A 21,432-nucleotide genomic window follows, 5' to 3' on the forward strand; every position below is an offset into this window, starting at 1 on the left:
AGCCCATCTTTAGCCTATTTTCCAAGGCTCCAATTAAACTCCTATCGTACTGGCAAATGTTATTCAAACTAGCATCACCACCTGTCCAGTTGTGAAGTAGATGGTTTGATTTTCCAGAGGTTTCCAGAGGTTAATCAATAAATTTCTAGACTGAACACAAGACAAATCTGATCTTCAAACTGATAAGTACCTTGTGTGTCAGAGATTTTAATTGACAAAGTGATCTTCAAACATGTATCAGGGAATGTTGCAGACTGAAAATGACGGCACTTGCTGCACCCTGCCACCTCTCAAAATTTCTATCCAATCATTTTGACTGGTGCAGACTTGTGGAGAGCTAGAAACTGAATTCTAGTAGCTGCTTCCAACCAAAGAGGCTTCACTTGTATCAAAATTTTTACAAAAAGACTCACCAGATATCAGATCTCACGCCCTTGTGCCCTTTGCCTGTCTCCAATTTTAGATCTCACAATAAGCAGTAACGAGTGTTCTAACTCACTTGCAGCAGTGTTCAGTCGTCGTTCAGGCCAGAGCCGAGAATTTCACTTTAGAAAAAGGGAAAATTGGAGTGTGCCTCACTGTACAGCTTTGCACTACAGTTAAATATCCACTACAAATGCACTGTATATGAAACAGGAATTAAATTATAAAAAAATGGCTACAATAAAGCACAGAGGGAACGTCAAAATTCTGGTCATGTCTTTTTATTGAAAATGTATTTGACAAGCTTACCAAGACAAAGCCTATTTATAAGGCACACTATTACAGAAGCTTTAGTCTCAGACATTAATCCTTAAGAATGACAATGTAACACCACAGTCCAGATCATTAAATGAAAATAAATACATCATATATTTGTTACTTACACTGTTTGTGTACAAAGTTTAGCCCATTGTAAAAGATGCACCTGTTTTTCTAAAATCCCCTTTTCTTACAGAGGTGTGTAGACTACCACGCAGTAGGTGACAGCACCTCACCCAAGTGGCCATTCTAGGTAGGGAACACTGGAAGAATCCTTGACCAGATGGTATGCCGTTCTGGCTCAGACACCCACACACACAAACACACACTTCTTTCAACATGGCCCAGGATATAGCAAAGGGGAGTATGCACTCTGGTTGACTTTTCTATTCTTTCATACAGGGATGGGACACATGAAGCGGTTAAGTGCTACACACTGCTTGAGTTCAACGAGCACAACGAAGACTTGAAATCTAACGTGTGTCCTTTTTCTGGTGTGGAATGTATGTATGAATGCAGTATGTCCCCAGCAATCAGGAGTATTCATTTTATATTCAAAGTATAAGCTCTAACCCTCAAAAGATCAGGACCACTTTGCAAAGTCATCAAGCACTGTGCGGGGGATGGATGGGTGTAACATACTCTGTACGGCCTTTCTTCATGTTAGAATCACTCGAGTTAACCAATAAAGCACAGTTTGGGCTGCACTAAGGGTTGTTTGCAAACAATTAATAAATAATTCAATGTGGTTTTTAGTCACGTGGAATTGTTTGATTAGATTTTCCCCCAAAGTTCTCTAGCCAAAGAGCTCAGAACAATGAATTTAAAGACCCAGAATCAACAGCCTTGAAGTTATATTGTACTATGGTAGTATACATATGTTTAACCCATTCACAGGACATTCCTTTGCAAGCAATTTTAAGAGACTTTAACAATTAAAATGAACAGATAAGACTACCATTAAAGTAGCAAAGAAGAGAATATAATGCAGAGGGGTCAAGTATTTTACATGCCAAGTATCACATGGCATAATTTCAAGGCGATAGTGTTTTGTACTGTGACAGTATTCTCAATAATAGGTTCCACACACTGAAATCAACGTTTAATTACCTCTTTTCCACCCCCATTGGTTGCTACAATTAATTAAATCAATTATTTATATTTCTGATCAGTTGTTTAGCTTAGCATTAAAATTAGTTCTAATCCGCTAATTAGCACAAGCAGCAATATCACACCGAGACAAATGAGCAGTGACATATGTGATTAATAATATACTCACAGGCCTGCATGACGCAATAAACAGCTCCAACAGCGCATTTATCTACCAGCGGGCATACACAGCTGTATCACTGCAGCATCATACAAGGTTTAACCTGGCGGCATTTTGTAACTCTGACCTGTACATCCATATCCAGAATCGCGGTGAAACTGGACAGTAAAAAGAAGTAACTGAGAAAATTTACATCTTCAAAACAAACACATTGAATGTTCTGACCCAGATTTAAATAAACTTAAAACTATACACATCAGGAAAAATTTTAAAAAAAGGCAATTCCAAACTAAAGTGTGTTATCTTATCAAGTGTTTGTTTCACACTGGAACACAAAAGCAAGATAACGTACACAAATTCTCTTTCCAGTTACAGACAATATTGATGTAACCAAATACCTTTATTTATTATTAGTAGTGTCACAAGTAGGCTTATATTAACACTGCAATGACGTTACTCTGAAAATCCCCTAGTTGCCACACTCCAGCGCCTGTTTGGGTACATCGAAGAAGAATTTAGCATGGTCATTGTACCTAACCAGCACGTCTTTCAGAACTTGGGAGGAGACAAGAGCACCCGGAGGAACCCCATGCAGACACGGGGAGAACGTGCAGACTTCGCACAGTGACCCGAGCCGGGAATTGAACTCAGGTCCCTGGTGCTGTGAGACAGAATGCTAACAACTGTTCCGCCCCTGATGCATTTCACTCTACATTTATAAATTGGTTTAGACAGTTTTTTTTGCCATTTCTGCTCCCTTTCGGTTGTGATTGTAACTTTTAATGCCAACATGTTTTGCTTTAGTGAAAACAAGACTTTAAATCCAATAGCCACATTTTAGATTTTCTAGTTATTAGTCATAGATGTCCCTTCCCTTTGGCAATATGGGATGGTGACAGGTTTCTTCACAAATACTAAATGGTTACCTGTGCTTAACTTGATTGTCTCTTTACTTAAAGAAACACAATCTCTTTATTCTTACACAAAATAACAAAAACACACTACTTGAGCATCGAAGAGAATGTTTGAAAGCGACATTCAAGAAATAGGTGTTCATTGACAAATCAGTAAGGAAATATTTGTATTTATATTACATCTTTTATGATGTCCCAAAGATTCTATAACCATGAAGTAAAAATGCAGTCACTGAGTTTATTTAATTCCAGTTTCTAATGTTGGTAATGTTATTTATTAAAAACTGGAATGTAAACATACAGCTCTGAGGGTTTTCTCCAGAACCCTATGTGACGCTGAATTATGCTGTCCATTCTTGATCCAAATTCAATTCCTGGTGAATTAATTCAGTTCAATGGATCACAATTGGGCAATTAATGATTAGCCACCAGATCTGGGTTGTGACTGAGGAAAGGGGCAAGAGACAGAGACAGTCTCAGGTGGGGCTTCTGCTCCTGACTGCTATCCAAGTTGCCTGTGCTGTTGTAGGTATATATTTCTGGATTAAATCAGAAATGGCTGGGAAAACAGAGCACAGCTCTGAAGAAGAGCCACACGGACCCTAAACGTTAACTCTGTTTCTCTTTGTACACATGCTGCCATCATAAATCGGCCATGATCATCATGAATGATGGAAGAGGCTCAAAGGGCCACATAGCCTCCTCCTGCTCCTATTTTCTATGTTTCTACGCCAGACCTGTCGATGTTTTCCAGCACCCACTGTTCGTATTTTAGATTTCCAGTATCCTCGGTATTTTGCGTTGTTGCACAAACTTCTGGATGTTGTGTGAAGAGAGGATAAGGAGGGGAATAAGCTTGGCTGAACTGGTCCAGGTGGTAGGCCGACCTAGCAACATTTACTGTCACGGACGTGCACGTGAAAGGTTGCAAATGATGAAGACACTGATGGGATGGCTGCATGCGAGTATGAAACTACCTCAGCAAACCTTGGCAGGGAAATTAAAAATTTGTGTAAAAATGGAAGAATATTAACAGCCAATGGGTATATTTGCCTGTGTATGTGCATGAAGATACTGGTAATCATATTTAAGAGTTTAAAATGATGAGTATCGGCACTCTGTTTTTGGTTTGATAATATAGACCTGGATCTTTAAAGTCTGTTGTATGAATTGGCATTGATTGCACAACATGAAGCAGTTTAGCCTGTGTGACCACAAAGCAATTACAGGCTGCTCTATCTACGCACTAGATGATTCAAATTGGATAATTCAGGTTAAGTATGGAATGCAGTGCAAACACATTGAAACCAATTTGAAGAAGTGCAGCCTGAGTGTGTCAATGCCAGTAAAGCTGTTTTGACAATGGGAATGCATTTTTATGAACTCTGTAGGGGTTACCGGAGGATGTTTAACGTTAGTTAAACATGTTTAACTGGTTAGTTTAACGTCTGTGGTAGGTAAAATGTTAGAATCTGTCATTAAGGAGGAAATTGCGAGGCATCTTGAAGGGAATTGCTTGATAGAGCAGACGCAGCACGGTTTTATTAAAGGGAAGTCGTGTCTGACAAATTTACTGGAGTTCTATGAGGATGTGTCTAGGGCGGTGGATAGAGGACAGCCGGTGGATGTGGTCTTTCTAGATTTTCAGAAGGCGTTTGACAAAGTGCCTCACAAGAGGTTATTGCAGAAGGTCGAGGGACATGGAGTTGGGGGTAGGGTGTTAGCGTGGATAGAGGATTGGTTGTCAAATAGGAGGCAGAGAGTGGGGGTCAACGGGTGCTATTCGGATTGGCGGATGGTGACTAGTGGAGTGCCCCAGGGGTCGGTGCTGGGGCCTCAGCTTTTTACCATTTATATAGATGATCTGGAGGAGGGAACCGAGTGTAGAGTGTCGAAATTTGCTGATGACACCAAGATTGGGGGAACGGCAAATTGTGCGGAGGGTGTGGAGAGTCTGCAGAAGGATCTAGATAGGCTGGGCGAATGGGCCAGGAAATGGCAAATGGAATTTAATGTTGGCAAGTGTGAGGTGGTCCACTTTGGTAGGAAGAATGGTAGGAAGGACTATTACTTACGGGGCAAAAAACTGCAGCAGGCGACGGTGCAGAGGGACCTCGGGGTCCTTGTGCATGAGTCGCAAAAACCCAGCTTGCAGGTGCAGCTGGTGGTCAGGAAGGCGAATGGGATGCTGGCCTTCATAGCGAAGGGGATTGAATATAAAAGTAGGGAGGTCTTGCTGCAGCTGTATAGGGCATTGGTGAGGCCGCAGCTGGAGTACTGTGTGCATTTTTGGGCGCCGCACCTGCGCAAAGATATTTTGGCCTTGGAGGGAGTGCAGAGGAGGTTTACTAGGCTGATACTGGAGTTGAGGGGGTTGAGCTATGAGGAGAGGCTGAATAAACTGGGCTTGTACTCGTTAGAGTTTAGAAGAATGAGAGGAGATCTCATTGAGACGTATAAGATGATGAATGGGATGGATAGGATAGAGGTGAAAAGACTCTTCCCGCTCAAAAAAGACAATAGGACTAGGGGGCACAGCCTCAAGATAAAAGGGGGGCGGTTTAGAACGGAGTTGAGGAGGAACTTCTTCACTCAAAGGGTGGTGAATCTCTGGAATTCTCTGCCCGTTGAAGTGGTGGAGGCTGCCTCGCTAAATATTTTTAAGATGCGGGTTGATGGGTTTTTGATAGGAGAGGGGATTAAGGGTTATGGGGAGAGGGCGGGAAAGTGGAACTGAGCAGCGACAGATCAGCCATGATCTTATTGAATGGCGGGGCAGGCTCGAAGGGCTGGATGGCCTACTCCTGCTCCTATTTCTTATGTTCTTATGTTTGCATCCAAAGCCAGAAAATGCTTATATTATGGGGAGAAAAAGGCCACTTTTGAAATAGCTAAATTGCATTCGATTTTGATTTGATCTCAATAATAAATCAAATTCAAATGTAATCTTAGCTATTTCAAAAATGACCCTTTCCCTTCCCCGTAATAGAAAGTTTTGCTCATAAGAGTTTGCGCTGTGGAAGTAGGGAGTGCTCCAGCTCCCAAAGTGAGAAAAATGAATGGCTCATGGAGATTTAAAGTATCCCCACTATTTAAATCTAGTTTCAGCAACTAGGTTTCTCTGCAAGTTAGGTTTACACTATTTCCCTCCAATATGTCTTAACCCTACCTCAAAGCAGCATCCATTCTATACCAATGACAATTTAACTTTTCCTTTTTTTGTTGCCTTTTGATTCTGTTGTGGCCTCCTGCCGATGCAAAACTATTTTGAGATTGCCCAAGTTTATATCACTTTTCCAGCCACGAGGGGCTTTCATCCAAGTGTTACCCAAGATCAGACCCAAGATCCAGAGGCAAAATCAAAGTGCTCTCAATTTTCTTGTTCTTCAGTTCATAGAACATAGAACATAGGACCCTACAGTGCAGAAACAGGCCCTTCGGCCCATCGAGTCTGCACCAACCACAATCCCACCCAGGCCCTATCCCCATATCCCTTAACATTTACCCACTAATCCCGCTAACCTACACATCCCAGGACACTAAGGGGCAATTTTAGCATGGCCAATCAACCTAACCCGCACATCTTTGGACTGTGGGAGGAAACCGGAGCACCCGGAGGAAACACACGCAGACACAAGGAGAATGTGCAAACTCCACACAGACAGTGGCCCGAGCCAGGAATTGAACCTAGGTCCCTGGAGCTGTGAAGCAGTAGTGCTAACCACTGTGGTACCATGCCGCCCTGTTCCTTATGCAACAGCCAATGGTAATGCTGATAGGTGAACTAAATTAACGGAAATGCTTCTTAACTCTTCTCCCAAGAGATTTCACTTACTTTATTAACAAAGGCTCTTAACATTCAATCAAATCAGAGAGAGTTAGCACACAAACTCACGATACTCCACTTGTGAATCAAATTCTCAATTGCTTGAGTTACTGAGCTGCCCTATTTCATTTAAAGAGTAGTCGGATTTAATAAGAATTCAGCATATCTAATGCTTCTTTAATGTTACTTTGCCACACAGACAGTTACTAATAAACGTTAATTACTTCTGCAGATACACCAACACACCTCTGTTGTGAGATCTCTGGGCTCACAAAGTATGTGAGGGCATCGGAAACCATTTTGTGTTCTTCCCTTAGCAAATGGTGACTGGACTCAAAGTCCTGGTAATGCAGAAAATGCACTCCAGGATGTGGCAGAACTTCAGCATGTGAACTGTATAATCTTTCCTTCGCAAAAAGGAAATTGCACCATCGGTCAGCTGAAGAAATTGGGTTGTGTAACCTCAGTGATCAGCAACTAGTGTTTCTTTACAAGTGTGTTGCTATAATGGGATCTTTCCAATTCCAACAGAAGTGTGTTGGCTCCTGAAGAGTTGTGGGCACTGTCATTCCTGTTCCAGCCAGTTGCTAAGAAGGGTTCTCTTACGTGTTTGGAGAATCTGTTGCCTCAACCTCTTGGAAGGCTGTACCTCCATGACTGCATCAGACCTTTAATGTATTATCTTTTTGTGCAACATGCCAGTGACATTAAAACTCGCTAACAGTATTTTTAGATATAGCCAGGTCAATTTAGAGCCTCCCATGGAATGTAAGAATGCAAAATTGCTCAGGCAGCTTAAGACTTCCGACTCCAAACCAGAATAGTAGACCAAGAGTTAGACAATAAGCTCCGAAGGTATCTCTAGGTCTGATTTGCTGGAGGTTTCCTCAGCTGGAAGGATCACTCCGTTGCAATAGTGAATTCACATCTTCAGGAGCAGGAATGAAACAAAGAGGATAGCTGCTGCTCCTGTGACAGAGAAAATGGAAAAAAGGAAGGTGACTGGGAGGTAGGGAGGAGAGAGGAAAAGAAAGGACCTTTGCCAGTTGGCCATTGGATACAGCAGTTATCTCTCACAACCTCATCTATGCCACTTTTGCCCTTCATTTACAGTCTCTTTTTAATTAGTTTCTCCAGTTTACGGATCCTGGAAGATTCCTGTTCAGGGGACGGGGCAGACAGTGAAGTGGTTAAACTGTTCTCTCCGCCTGATGGAGGGGTGGGTAGTCGCTGTCGGAAAAGCTCCAGCATGCTGCTCTGTTCACTCCGCTTTAGACCCTGCAACACAGGAAAGGGACACTTTACCAAAATAATCATTTCTTATAATTCACAGGTACCATATTACTGCTGACATTGGGATTTACCCTGAAGAGAGACCGAGGGGAGCAGCGTGGATACATCAAAGGGGAAGCTAGATAAACATGGCAGAGAGGGTGAGACGAAGAGGGGAGAGAAACACATATGATTAAGAATAGTCAGCATAGCTTTGTCAAAGGCATATCATACCTTACTAGCCTGATTGAATTTTTTGAAGATGTGACTAAACACATTGATGAAGAAAGAGCAGTAGATGTACTCTATATGGTTTTCAGCAAGGCATTTGATAAGGTGCTCCATGCAAGGTTTATTGAGAAAGTGAGGGCGCATGGGATCCAAGGGTACATTGCTTTGTGGATCCAGAACTGGCAACAGTGGCTACAGATGGATCATATTCTGCATGGAGGTCAGTCACCAGTGGAGTGCCTCAGGGATCTGTTCTGGGACCCTTACTCTTTGTGATTTTTATAAATGACCTGGATGAGGAAGTGCAGGGATAAATTTGCTGATGACATAAAGGTTGGAGGTGTTGTGGATAGTGTGGAGTGATGTCAGAAGTTGCAGCGAGACTTTGATAGGATGCAAGACTGGGCAGAGAAGTGGCAGATGGAGTTCAACCCAGATAAGTGTGAAGTGGTTCATTTTGGCAGGTCAAATAGGATGGCAGAATATAATATTAATAGTAGGACTCTTGGCAGTGTGGAAGGAGGATCTTTGGGTCTGAGTTCATAGGATGCTCAAAGCAGCTGTGCAGGTTGAAGCTGTGTTTAAGAAGGCGTACGGTGTACTGGCCTTCATCAATCGAGGAATTGAGTTTAGGAGTCGAGAGATAATGTTGCAGCTATATAGTTCCTTGGTCAGACCCCACTTGGAGTACTGTGCTCAGTTCTGGTCGCCTCATTACAGGAAGGATGTGGAAGCTATAGAAAGGGTGCATAGGAGATTTACAAGGATGTTGCCTGGATTGGGGAGCATGCCTTATGAGGATAGGTTGAGGGAGCTTGGCCTTTTCTCCTTGGAGAGACGAAGGATGAGGGGTGACCTGATAGAGGTGTATAAGATGTTGAGAGGTACTGATTGAGTGGATAGTCAGAGGCTTTTTCCCAGGGCTGAAATGGTTGCCACAAGAGGACACAGGTTCAAGGTGCTGGGGAGTAGATACAGAGGAGATGTCAGGGGTAAGTTTTTCACTCAGAAAATGGTGGGTGCGTGGAATGGGCTTTCGGCAGTGATGTTGGAGGCTTTTAGGTAAGTACATGGAACTTAGTAAGATAGAGGGTTATAGGTAAGCCTAGTAATCTCTTAGGTAGGGACATGTTCGGCCAACTTTGTGGGCCGAAGGGCCTGTGTTGTGCTGTAGTTTTTCTATGTTTCTATGTACAGCGTTAGCACTGGTATAGACAGACCTGTTGGGTCGAATGGCCTGATTTTGTGCTGTATATTCTCTATCATTATTCCACACCTATTTAAGTTACTGGTTAGCTCTGTCTCAGTGACTAAACCTATAAAATCACAGTAACTAACTTAGAGCTACAATTTGGTGTACTAATTAAACGTCTAGATTAATTTGCAGTTGCTTCTGATTTCAGGGTGTCAAAAATTAAGTTCTTAAAATTCCACAAGAACTGATTTTGAGTATGATAGACCCAAAGAGGTGTAATTAAAGAGCAGTGCCCTAATAAACTGCTGCTGAATGACAGAACGGGTACTCTCATTGCTGATTACCCATTTAATGAGTCTGCAATCTTGGATATGGTGGTAGGGTGCTGTGCTGGGACACTGCAGCAGCAAGGTAAATAGCTGCAGAGAGTACGACAGCTTCTGAGAAGCTGTGCTGGGGTATGGCAAACATCCTCATCACCACTGGACAACTATCATCTGTGTTTCCTCAGAAGGGACTCTTCAAAAATGCAGATACGAAAATATAACAAAACTTACTCCAACTTATAAATCAAAGAAAGGGTTTAATAAAGAAACATCATCATTCCAAACCTGGGGCCTCGCCCTGGGCCAATCCCTACAGTTCTATATAGTTTCTTAGTTATAGTGAATCAGCTGACTATTACATCAGTCTGTAATTGGTTCCATGGTTTACTGAGTCAGCTGACCCTTACATCTTGTTCCCATTGGCCAAATTACATCCAATAAAGTTGTCACCAGTTACATTCTAACAATCTAAGCTCCTGTGAGTGTCTCTGCACCGCTTTATCCATCATGCAGGTTAGGCGGATTGGCCACAGTAAATTGTCCCTCAGTGTCCAAGGATTTGCAGGTTAGGTAGATCATGGTAAATGTGTGGAGTTACAGGGATAGGGCAAGAAGTGGGCATGGATAAGATGCTCTATCGGTGAGTCGGTGCAGACTCAGTGGGCTGAATGGCCTTCTTAGGGAAGTAGGGATCTGCAGGGATTTTATGATCTAGCTGAATAGTGGAGCAGGTTTGAAGAATTGAATGGCCTATTCCTGCTCCTATTTCCTATATTCCGACGCTGAAGGTTCAGCTGAACACAATACTGAGGTTTTAATTCGCACCGTCATTTTATCAGATACATCTCTGAAGACCTCACCTTCATGTCAAGAACTTTCTGGAATGTGTCCGTGCTACAATCAGCCAGGAGCTTGATGTAATTATCTACAAACACCACAGACGCTTCATGAGGTGCCATTACTACCTGTAGGATTGAGAAAAAGGAGAGTTAGAATGTACTTAGGGAGAGTTTGACAACTCAGCATTTTGCCAAAAAAAAACTCCTGTTGACATCAGACTTTACCACAACCCACAAAACAATCCATAAACAATATCTCATTCGTGTCATTATCCAGTCCAATATGATGATCATTTATACAGAGCAAGATCCCACAAACCAGAATGGGATTAATGCCCAGTTAATTTGTTGTTGTTGAATGAATAATGGTGGTCCTGATAACATCTGCTCATCTTTGTATAGTGCCAGCTGATCTTTACCAGCCACATGTACTCACGGGACAGATAGGCAGGGCCATGCTTGAATGCTTCACATGGAGCAGATGAAATGCCAATTCTGACTGTTCCTTTAATTCTTCAACTAACACCATGTTCCTCTGAGCCCCATCCCAACCACCTACCGATGCCATTTTCTCCCTTTCAGTATTATTGGCCTCTCTAATCTTGAGGACAACTTATTGATGTACTGGTCAACGGCCCCAGGGACATGCTGCTGATTTTGCCAGTAAAATAACAACTCAGAGGCTGCTGTCCCTTCACCAAATTTAGATTTTTTTTTACATAGTAAGCAACACTCAGACAGGTACTTCCTCATCCCAGTAACCCTGACACTCCACGTTATGTACACATGCGGGGCTCCCTGATTGGACAAGTGGGAGCTTGTATTCTAAGAGGTCCACATCATGGGACTTGTTAAAATCATTATAGTCAGTTGTCTCTTAAAATTATGCAAGTACAGATCATTTTCTTAGTGATTTACATAGAGGGCTGGTTAAGGCAAGCTACCCTTGAGTCTGATCTTTATCCTATTTTCATTTAGCATACATCTCTGCAGCGTAACAAAGGGCTAACCATCTGAAAAACCTTTCAAACCTTAAGTGAAGAAGTCACAATCTCACCCAGAGAGCCCCATGTATCACAGTGCTGTTGTAAAACACTGGCAGGGTTGGTAATTCCAAAAATAATATCTGGCGAAGGAATGAGTCTGAAGCCCGTCTTTTACTTCATGCGAGTTTATTCTCAGAACAGCAGAGTGACAATCTGTTTCTCCACACCCAACTGTTCCAGCTGTGTCCATTTATATTGAGCTAGTGATCATCACCTGTCTTCACAATGCAATTGGCCTAACAATGGAATTGCCAGAGGATACAATTGCTGAAACATTGACAGGGTCATTATCAATCTAGAATACTGGAAATATATCATGGATTCACCTGTACCCGAACAGGTGGAAAAAAACCCCATATTTTCTCTTTTCAGATAGACAGACCTGTTTGTATTTCCAGCATTTTCTATTTGACTCTAACAATTCTTAGCATTTTATTTCTTTGATTTATTATTGTCACATGTATTAGCATACAGTTAAAATTATTGTTTCTTGCGTGCTATACAGGCAAAGCATACCATACATAGAGAAGGAAAGGAGAGGGTGCAGAATGTAGTGTTACAGTCATAGATCGGGTGTAGAGAAAGATCAACTTAATTCAAGGTAGGAAGAGATCGAATTAGAGCATTGCTAGAGAGTTTAAAATGGTTAGGTTAGTTAATAATAAAGTTTTAGAAGCGTAGATCAAGAGTAAAAGATAGAATTAGAGGGTGTGCTGGGCACAGCTTGCAAGAAGTTGCCTCGCTTTGGCGCCATCTTGGTTACAAGTGCATTTCTTTTACGTAGTTACAAACATTTTTAAATGTTTGTCATGTTTATTTAACACAATTGTGCACCTAGAAGTAGTGTTTCACTTTCCTGTACAAAGGTGGCAGCCACAATTCATAAGAAAGTATTGAATGGATCCGTCATTCACTTCATTGTCAGCTGAAGTCTGATACTTTTTCCAGATTTATTTGGTATTCCTAAGGCCTTGCTCTAACTGCAGTGGACACTGTGGCAAACCTTCTTCCAGGCTTCGAGCACAGGATTTTGATTTGATTTGGTTTATTATTGTCACATGTATTGGTATAAAATGAAAAATATTGTTTCTTGTGCTATACAGACAAAGCATACCGTTCATAAAGTACATCCTGGTACAAGGCCAGAAAAGTCCACCTCCCACTGCGACCTATGGTTGCAGGTCGCGATGGGAGAATCCCGGCCATTGTTTCCTGCATGCTGTACAGATAAAGCATAACATTCATAAGGAAGTACATAAGGGAGAAGGAAAGAAGAGAGTGCAGAATATAGTGTTACAGTCATAGCTAAGGTGTAGCAAAAGATCAACTTAGTGCGAGGTAGGTCCAATCAAAAGTCTGACGGGAGCAGAGAAGAAGCTGCTCTTGAGTCGGGTGGTATGTGATCTCAGACTTTTGTACCTTTTCCTCAATGGAAGAGAGAATGACGGGGGTGCATGGGGTTCTTGATTATGCTGGCTGCTTTTCTGAGGCAGCAGGAAGTGTAGACAGTCAGTGGATGAGAGGCTGGTTTACGTGATGGATTGCCCTGGGACAAGTCTTCTTCCCTCCCTGTGCAGAGGGTTGATGTCCAGTACCTTCTCTCAGGAATCTAATGGACTGTAGCAGCAGCCAGTGTGGAATAATGGAAGTTATTTTATAGCTGGGGATTTTTCTAGCTCAACCCTCTTATCAATTGAATGTAAAATGCTCCATCTGAAGAGGCAATGGAGATCCTAAAAACAATTCATAGCTATTGTTTTCAGTTCATCCAGGCAAAACAAAAACCCAGCAGTGAAAAATGTTTCCACACATTCCATTTAAAAGAACAGCACACGTATTAGTGCAAAGAGAAATGCTTCAAAACATTTTTAACGTGAGAATGACAAGTGCACTTCTCTGAAAAAATCTTCAATTGATGCAAATTCATTCACAGGATATAGGTCAATATTTATGAGCCCAATTGCCTGTGAGAAGGAGGAGATGAGCCAGTTCCTTGAATTACAGCAGTACTTGTGTGTAGGTATAACCACAGTGCTGTCAGCGAGTTTCAGGCCAGGAACAATGAAGGAATAGCGATATGTTTTCAAGTCAGGATGGTCATGGCTCGGAGGAACACTTGCAGGTGGTGGCATTTCTGTTCACCTGGTGTCTGGGTGCTTCTAGCTGGTACAGTGCACGTCGCTGGCTTTCCCTTGTGGTTGGCCTGTAGTTGGAATTATAATTTGGCAATAAGAGACAGTTTGTTTAATTGGCTTTCTATTATTCAGAGTTATTGCTCCAGCACGGCAATGTAGGCAAAGCCAAGTAATTCTCAGAATCACAGCAGTATTATGGCACAGAAGGGGCTACTCAGTCCATCATGTCTACATCAGGGTATCCTGGGGGCAACTGGAAATGATGTGGATATGCAGGTGAATGACGAAGGAACTAACCCCGAAAGCTAGTGAGTGTACTATCAAATAAATCGGTTGGACTTAAACCTGGTGTTGTCAGACTTTTTACTGTGGCAACTGGAAAGCCAGAAGGAGCTGTGTCCAATTTCAGTCTTCAGGCCATAGGAACAGGAGTAGGCCATCCAATCCCGTTGAGCCATTGTACCTTAATGGCTGATCTGTGCCTTAACTAGATATACCCGGCTTGGTTCTGTAACCCTTAATACCCTTGTCCAGCAAGAATCTTGAAGAAACTAGCACTAGCTAACTTTATTTCTTTGCAAAAAAATATTTTTATATCTGCAACACAACAAAATATCAGACACAAGAGTTTTCGATTTGCTGGTATATTTCCCCTGACTTTGCTCACAGTATGTATATATGTGTGTATATATATGTATATATATATAGATATATATAGATATATATATGACAAGAATATTACACCATGAAACACACAAGACTTCCATTCTGCTACTCGTGTGGATCTTTAACATACTAACATCCAATTGCCATTGCCAGAGTGAATTACAGGTTGGTAAGTGTTTATTAATTTTGTATTAAATTAATAACAGGCCATCTTTTTCTTCTCTGTATTTATAATAGTCATATCTGGTGTGTTATAAGACCATAAGATAAAGGAGCAGAATTAGGCCATTTGGTCCATCGAGTCTGCTCTGCCATTCATTCATGGCTTATACGGTTCTCATCCCCATTCTTCTACCCGTAACCCTTGATTCCCAATTGATCAAGAGCCTATCTATCTCTGTCTTAAAGATAGATAGGCTATCTCTATCTTTAATGACTCAATGACCTGGCCTCCACAGCCTTCTGCGGCAATGAGTTCCATAGATTCACTACCTTCTGGCTGAAGAAATTTCTCCTCACCTCACTCTTAAAGCAGCTTCCCTTCACTTTAAGGTTTTGCCCTTGAGTTCTAGTCTCTCCCACGAGTGAAAGCATCCTCTCCACGTGCACTCTCTCTAGGCTCCTCAATATCGGAAGTTTCAATTAGATCCTTCCTCATCCTTCTAAACTCCATTGAATTATGTGGCAACATTACAATAGAAAAGTCTACAAACAGGAACAAAGGCCTCATATTTTGACAGCCCAATATTAAACCTTGTTCCACAGTCCTGCAGTGATAAAGTCAGTCTCTATCAGGGAAAATAATCTGATGGAGAGGTGGTGGTGACTGGGTGGGGGAAGACATAATGGGACAGGGATGTAGGGGAAGGCAGCAAATCACAGTGAAGATAAATAGTCAGCTGTACTAAACGATTAATGGTAAACTTGCAATGGATGATTATTTTATTTAGGCTATCATTTCCAAAAGAGGAATAAACTGACAAGCTGATGTTGTTCCTCTTTTCCTGGACTGTCTCACTGGGTAATATTTGGAATTGGCCTGTTCAGTCACATTAAGACGCATGGCAAAAACTCATGACCGAGTTGATGCCATTCTCGAATTGAGGGATAACTGATGATGGTCTTTACATCATCTGCCTCCCTCCTGCAGCACTTCACTTGGCAATCACATAATAGCACCACTTGAAAACTGTAGTAATGGATTTAGAATTTTAAACTCTAAAGACTGATTTTAGGAAAAATGTAAAAAGAATAATTTAAACAGTATGGCTAGCTTGCTGATTCACACAAAGCCTACACACCAGAGAGAGACATAGGTAATCACAGGAACATCTGGAACCCACAAAGGACCTTGTACCGTTCATCATACTCTTACCCTCCCTCATCCCCTACCCCTTCCCTCATCCCCCACCCCCCACCCCCTCTGAACTACTGATAAATTAACAGCAACAGCTATGGCCAATTGCCAGTACGGACAATAAAGGGCTCTTTTACCGTTACCTACTTTTCTGTTTTTTCAAACAGACACAAATATTATAAACACAAAATCCTGCGGATGTTGGAATCCGAAACAAAAGCAGAAAAATGCTGGAAAATCTCAGCAGGTCTGACAGCACCAGTGGAGAGAGAGTAGAACCAGCATTTTGCGTCTAGATGACCCTTCGTTAGACATAAATATTGTTTCCCTTACTTGCATCCCTTCACTTCCCCAGAGCAGGCACCATCATATTATCTGAATTGTCCATGATGCTGGTCAGTTCACCTACCTGAAGTAATGGGAAACTATCTTAAGTCATAAACAGGTTGTGTAGATGTTCTTGACTTAGCATTTAAAATGACATTTGCATGGATAATGTAATTTGGATTCATTACTAGTTAATATTTCTGATGGTTTTGATAAAACTCTGCACATTCACCAAAGCACAGCTTACCATTGTTTGGGTGTGATTTGATGTATAAACAGTATTTGACAGGCACAACTGGGCGAGCATGTGGCAATGAATGACAATGCAACATATTCCACTCCATGTCTGTGGCCTCCATAATGCCGTAAAAAGTCTGACAACACCAGGTTTTAGTCCAACCTATTTATTTGATAATATACTCACAAGCTTTCGAGGGGACTGCCTCTTCGTCAGGTGAATGGAGAGTTCTGGCCTCAGACAGAGCATATAAAGCACAGACAGTTTAGAGATTACTGATTAAAATGCAAATCCTTACACCTAACCTGCTGTTCAAGACCTGAAGTGGCTGATAATGTGAGTGGTAGGAGCACTGATCACAGTTTAAAGAGATGTGTATTGTCTCCAGACAGTACAGCAAGTGAGGTTTTGCAAACCCAGGCAAGTCACGGGGGTTACAGATAGTGCGACATGAACCCAAGATCCCTGTTGAGACCGTCCTCATGTGTGCGGAACTTGGCTATCAGTCTCTGTTCAGCGACTCTGCGCTGTCGTGTGTCGTGAAGGCCGCCTTGGAGAATGCTTACCCGAAGGTCAGAGGCTGAATGCCCGTGACCACTGAAGTGTTCGCCAACAGGAAGGGAACAGTCTTGCCTGGTGACTGTCGAGCGATGTTCATTCATCCGTTGTCGTAGCGTCTGCATGGTCTCCCCAATGTACCATGCTTCGGGACGTCCTCTCTTGCAACGTATCAGGTAGACAATGTTGGCCGAGTTGCAAGAGTATTTACCATGTGCCTGGTGGATGGTATTCTCACGTGTGATGATGGTATCCGTGTCGATGATCCGGCATGTCTTGCAGAGGTTGCTGTGACAGGGTTGTGTGGTATTGTGGTCACTGTTCTCCTGAAGGCTGGGTAGTTTGCTGCGAACAATGGTCTGTTTGAGGTTGTGTGGTTGTCTGAAAGCAAGAAGTGGGGGTGTGGGGATAGCCCTGGCGAGATGTTCGTCTTCATCAATGATATGTTGAAGACTCCGGAGAAGATGTCGTAGCTTCTCCATAATGCAACAGTTTGTATCAAGTCCTCTCCCATTCACTGCTGACTATGGGGGAGGAATCATAATGTGCTTGCATTGTGCTGAAGGAGCTTTGCTGTGCAATGACTGTGATTAATGAAATCTTTGTTTAACTGCTTTGTTGGCTTTTCTCTCAACTTCCAGAAGAACACAGCAGAAAACACAAAAAGAAAAGCACTACTCTGTAACAAAACAGTTAAAATGTTAGGAATTCTTCACCCAAAAAGACAAGTACATTAAATAGTCTACAGGAACCTGGGCAACTCTTAATGTTTATTTAATGGTGTCAGAAGTAGGCGCACATTAACACTGCAATGAAGTTACTGTGAAAATCCCCCAGTTGCCACACTCCAGAGCCAGTTTGGGTACACCAAGGAAGAATTTAGCACGGCCAATGCATCTAACCAACACGTCTTTTGAACTGTGGAAGGAAACCTGAGCACCTGGAGGAAACCCACGCGGACATGGGGAGAACATGCAGACTCCACACAGACAATGACCCAAGCCGGGAATCGAACCTGGGTCCCTGGCGCTGAGGGGCAGCAGTGCTAACCACTGTGCCACCCAAGATTGTAAATGTCTTCCACAAAATTGATACAATTTTATATAATTAATTTTATAATATAAGCTTTTCGGCAGATCAATAGATTTCTTTAAATTGGTTTCAAGGATCCTTATTCAACATTTTATCCTTTTTGAGTACCAGTTTGCTTGAGTTGGGTCAGATTTTGGGCATACATCCAAGGTAACGTGAAAAGGACTGCTGGACGAAGACTGAAGTCCTTTTGGTCTTTCACCCATTCCTCAACCATGAGCACAGGCAGAAAAGTGGTAGCGAGTAGAGACAGCATTTAACATAGGCTGGAGAGAGCCCCACATTGTTTCTTTTAGGGAAGGTCTTCTGTGTTCAGGCACTTAACTGGGCAGCTGCTGACTTCCCCCCCACTGCGGAGATCCTGCCTGCTGGGAGCTGCTGCCTACTGAATGGCAGTGACAACAGGGGGAGGTTGGTACTGCAGCCACCTGAGGCCTAGGATTGTTTCTGGATGCCAGGCCACAGTTAGGTGATTGTACTGAGAGGTTTGTGTGGGTGGGATCACAAGGAGGAGTGGTTCTTCACAGGCCACCCCACCCATCCCACCCCTCTGGCCCTGCTCTCCACCCTCCTCCCCTTACCCTCCGTCTGGCCACCCCTCCCTTCCCCTTCCTCATCCCCTCACACCCCTGCCCCCATGCCAGGTCCCTCAATCTGGCACTGTCTTTAAGAATTTAGAAAGTTATGGGGTGATCTGATGAAAAGTATTTAGGGGAACAGATGTGGTGGATAGAGGAATGATTTCTGCTCTGAAGAAGTCTAGGACTGGGAGACATAGTCTAAAAGGCCTTTCAGGAATGAAATTAGGAAACACTTCTATACAGAAGGAATTGTGGATGTTTGGAACCCCTTCTTGAAAACAAGAATTGACACTAGATCAATTGTTATTTTTAAATCGGAGACAGCAGGACTTTTTTTCAAAGGGAAATAGGAAAAAGGTGGATATCAGGAGTTAGGTCACTGATCAACCATGACCTGATTGAACAGTGGAAGAAGCTAAAAGGGGCTAAATAGCCAACTCCTGTGTTCCTAAGTTTTCAACTGTGGAGATTCACATGGCTTTGCCAGTTCCTCCTCACACACACCCTGTTACTACACAAGCACAATTTCCAACAGTGGGAATAATATTTTTCCTTCCCTAACCTAGATCATTTAAATTAAGCATCCATTCCAATTGCCTCCTGTGATCATCAAATGCAATGCACAGACCAGAGAATTGAGAGCTGGGTTTTTAGGTTTACTGAGGTACACACTCACAGGGGAATCGAGGGGCACTTTTCCCTCCACATCTTGTCATTCTCTTCGTGGAGATGGGGACGCAGAGAAGGAAGGACTGCTGATTACTGCAGTGACCTTCACTACAAACAATTAGTTGGTTTTCCTATGGCGGTCAGTAGATGCAGAGATCAAAGGCAAAGCAAAAGGCACAGACCTGGAATACTGTCAAGTGCAGTGTTGATTTATTTTATTGCATGTCCCTGTTGTGTACACAGTGTAAAAAAAGGTCAGGGTGAAAGTCTGCCAATGTAAACAACAGGGGAAATATCCACAGCCACCACTAGCCAAGCCAGCCCCTGGTCTTTCTCCTGACTGAATTTCTGCAGCCGCTTTGTGGTAAAAGAAAAACGCCAGTGGTTATTTATTTCTTCAACGTGAGGGCAATAACTGTTATTGCAATGGATTTGCAGCGAGCTGAGACAGCCTTTCGCTTTAGCGTGCAGTGGGGGTGCTGGGAGACTGGCAGCAACACTGTTAACATGGTAAACACAGCTGGCTGCAGCACAGCACATCAAAGGTCAGGTCATTCAATACTGAGATTCTCCAGTTCTCTTAACACTGAAGATATTATCATTTGCTTCGAACATCGTTTTGACCTTCGTACACACTGCAACCCAAATCCTTCTGCAGCTGAAACAGACTCAATGTACGGAAATCTTTCACTTCTGATGGCACATTTCGAAGTTCAGATTTCCAATGCTGGCTAACCATTTATGTTATGATGTGGATGTGCCGGCGTTGGACTGGGGTAAACACAGTAAAAAGTCTGACAACACCAGGTTTTAGTCCAACCGATTTATTTGATAGTAAACTCACAAGCTTTCGAGGGGACTCCCTCTTCGTCAGGTGAATGGAGAATTCTCATTTATGTTCCCAGGTCTTTTTCTGCTCCTTACACTGGCTCCTGAAAGCATTGGGATAGACGTTGATTTTTTGTGATCATGCAAATCATGCGTGGCAGTGCGTTTTATATCCTTCTTGATTTCTACAGCAGGATTGATAACTTGCTTTTATTTATATAGTTTTTTTTAAAATTGTGGAACATCCCAAGGCTCCTCACAGGGGCAATTATGAAAAACATTTTTTTAACCCAGAACCACGAAATGAGATGTTAAGATTGATGACAAAAAGCTAAGGACTGTTTTAAAAGGAAGATAGGGAGGTAGAGTCCGTTAGAAAGGGAACACCATACCTTAGGGTCCAGGCAGCTAATAGCATACTCACCAATGATAGAATAATTATCAGTGATGCCTAAAAGACCAGAATTGGAGGAGTCAGCAATCTCAGATGATGGAGATGTCATGAATTTGGGAAGAAAATGAACACCAAAGTAGAGGTTAAGGGGGGGGCAGGGGTGTAGAGAACACCATGGAAAGAGGACAAGGAAATGCTGGTTCAAATCACTGATGCTGCAGAGACTGAGGGAGGGACAGGGTGGAGGATACCTTAGTGAGAAACTTGGGGTAAACTTGGTAGGTGGTAGAAGACAATGATTTTAAAAGAAGTGTGAGAAAGTGGAACAAGCTGAGGTACTGTGTGATGTTAGTGTACCTTTAATTTATGCTCAGAGCTTTAGGTGATAACAGTGTTGAGAAGAAAAAAAAAATATGGGCAGGTCAGGTGACAGGGATTTCATTCTCAGTTTGGAGTTGCAGGTTTGAGTTTTTAGTTTTAGAAGGGACAGCAAACCAAAGGTGTTTTTCCTCTCTCCCTGTTGTTTTGAAAATTCTGTTGGTTAGCTGAAAACAAGATCTTGTTTTCCTGAAGGGAAAACTTGCCGTTGCGGGCTGAACCAGAGTGTCTCTTTTGCTTTGGGAAGCTGTCTTGTCTTTATACTGTTCTGAGTCTCAAGAACATTTGACTGCAGAATTCAACTAATGGCCTCCATCCCAGTACCATATGATCATTAGTCTGTGCTGTGTTAAGCCTATGAAAAGGGTCTTTGTCTATAGGATTGGTTTGATTGGAACATTGTAGAGATCTTTGTTAAGGATTATACATTATCATGATTGTTTATTTCTTGTTTGTAATTGATAAAAGTTCTTGCTAATCTTCTTACTATACATGTTAACTATAGTCTTAAATAAACTTTATGAGATAAAAGCTCCCTAGTAGGTCACT

General features: G+C 42.4%; 1 protein-coding gene across 1 annotated transcript in view; it reads right to left on the reverse strand.

Annotated features, from left to right (window-relative positions):
* Positions 1-7,283: 7,283 nt before the first annotated feature.
* Positions 7,284-21,432, reverse strand: part of vps53 (VPS53 subunit of GARP complex) — a 276,635-nt gene continuing 262,486 nt past the window's right edge. Inside the window, exons 21-22 of the mRNA XM_080210682.1 lie at positions 10,636-10,740; positions 7,284-8,029 (exon numbers count right to left, since the gene is read on the reverse strand). Of these exons, the coding sequence (XP_080066808.1) occupies positions 7,859-8,029; positions 10,636-10,740 (276 nt within the window). The 3' untranslated portion in view covers positions 7,284-7,858. The remainder of the gene's footprint in view (positions 8,030-10,635; positions 10,741-21,432) is intronic.

Source organism: Carcharhinus amblyrhynchos, chromosome 23 (assembly GCF_965287045.1).
Source record: "Carcharhinus amblyrhynchos chromosome 23, sCarAmb.v2.hapA, whole genome shotgun sequence".
Lineage (NCBI taxonomy): Eukaryota > Metazoa > Chordata > Chondrichthyes > Carcharhiniformes > Carcharhinidae > Carcharhinus > Carcharhinus amblyrhynchos.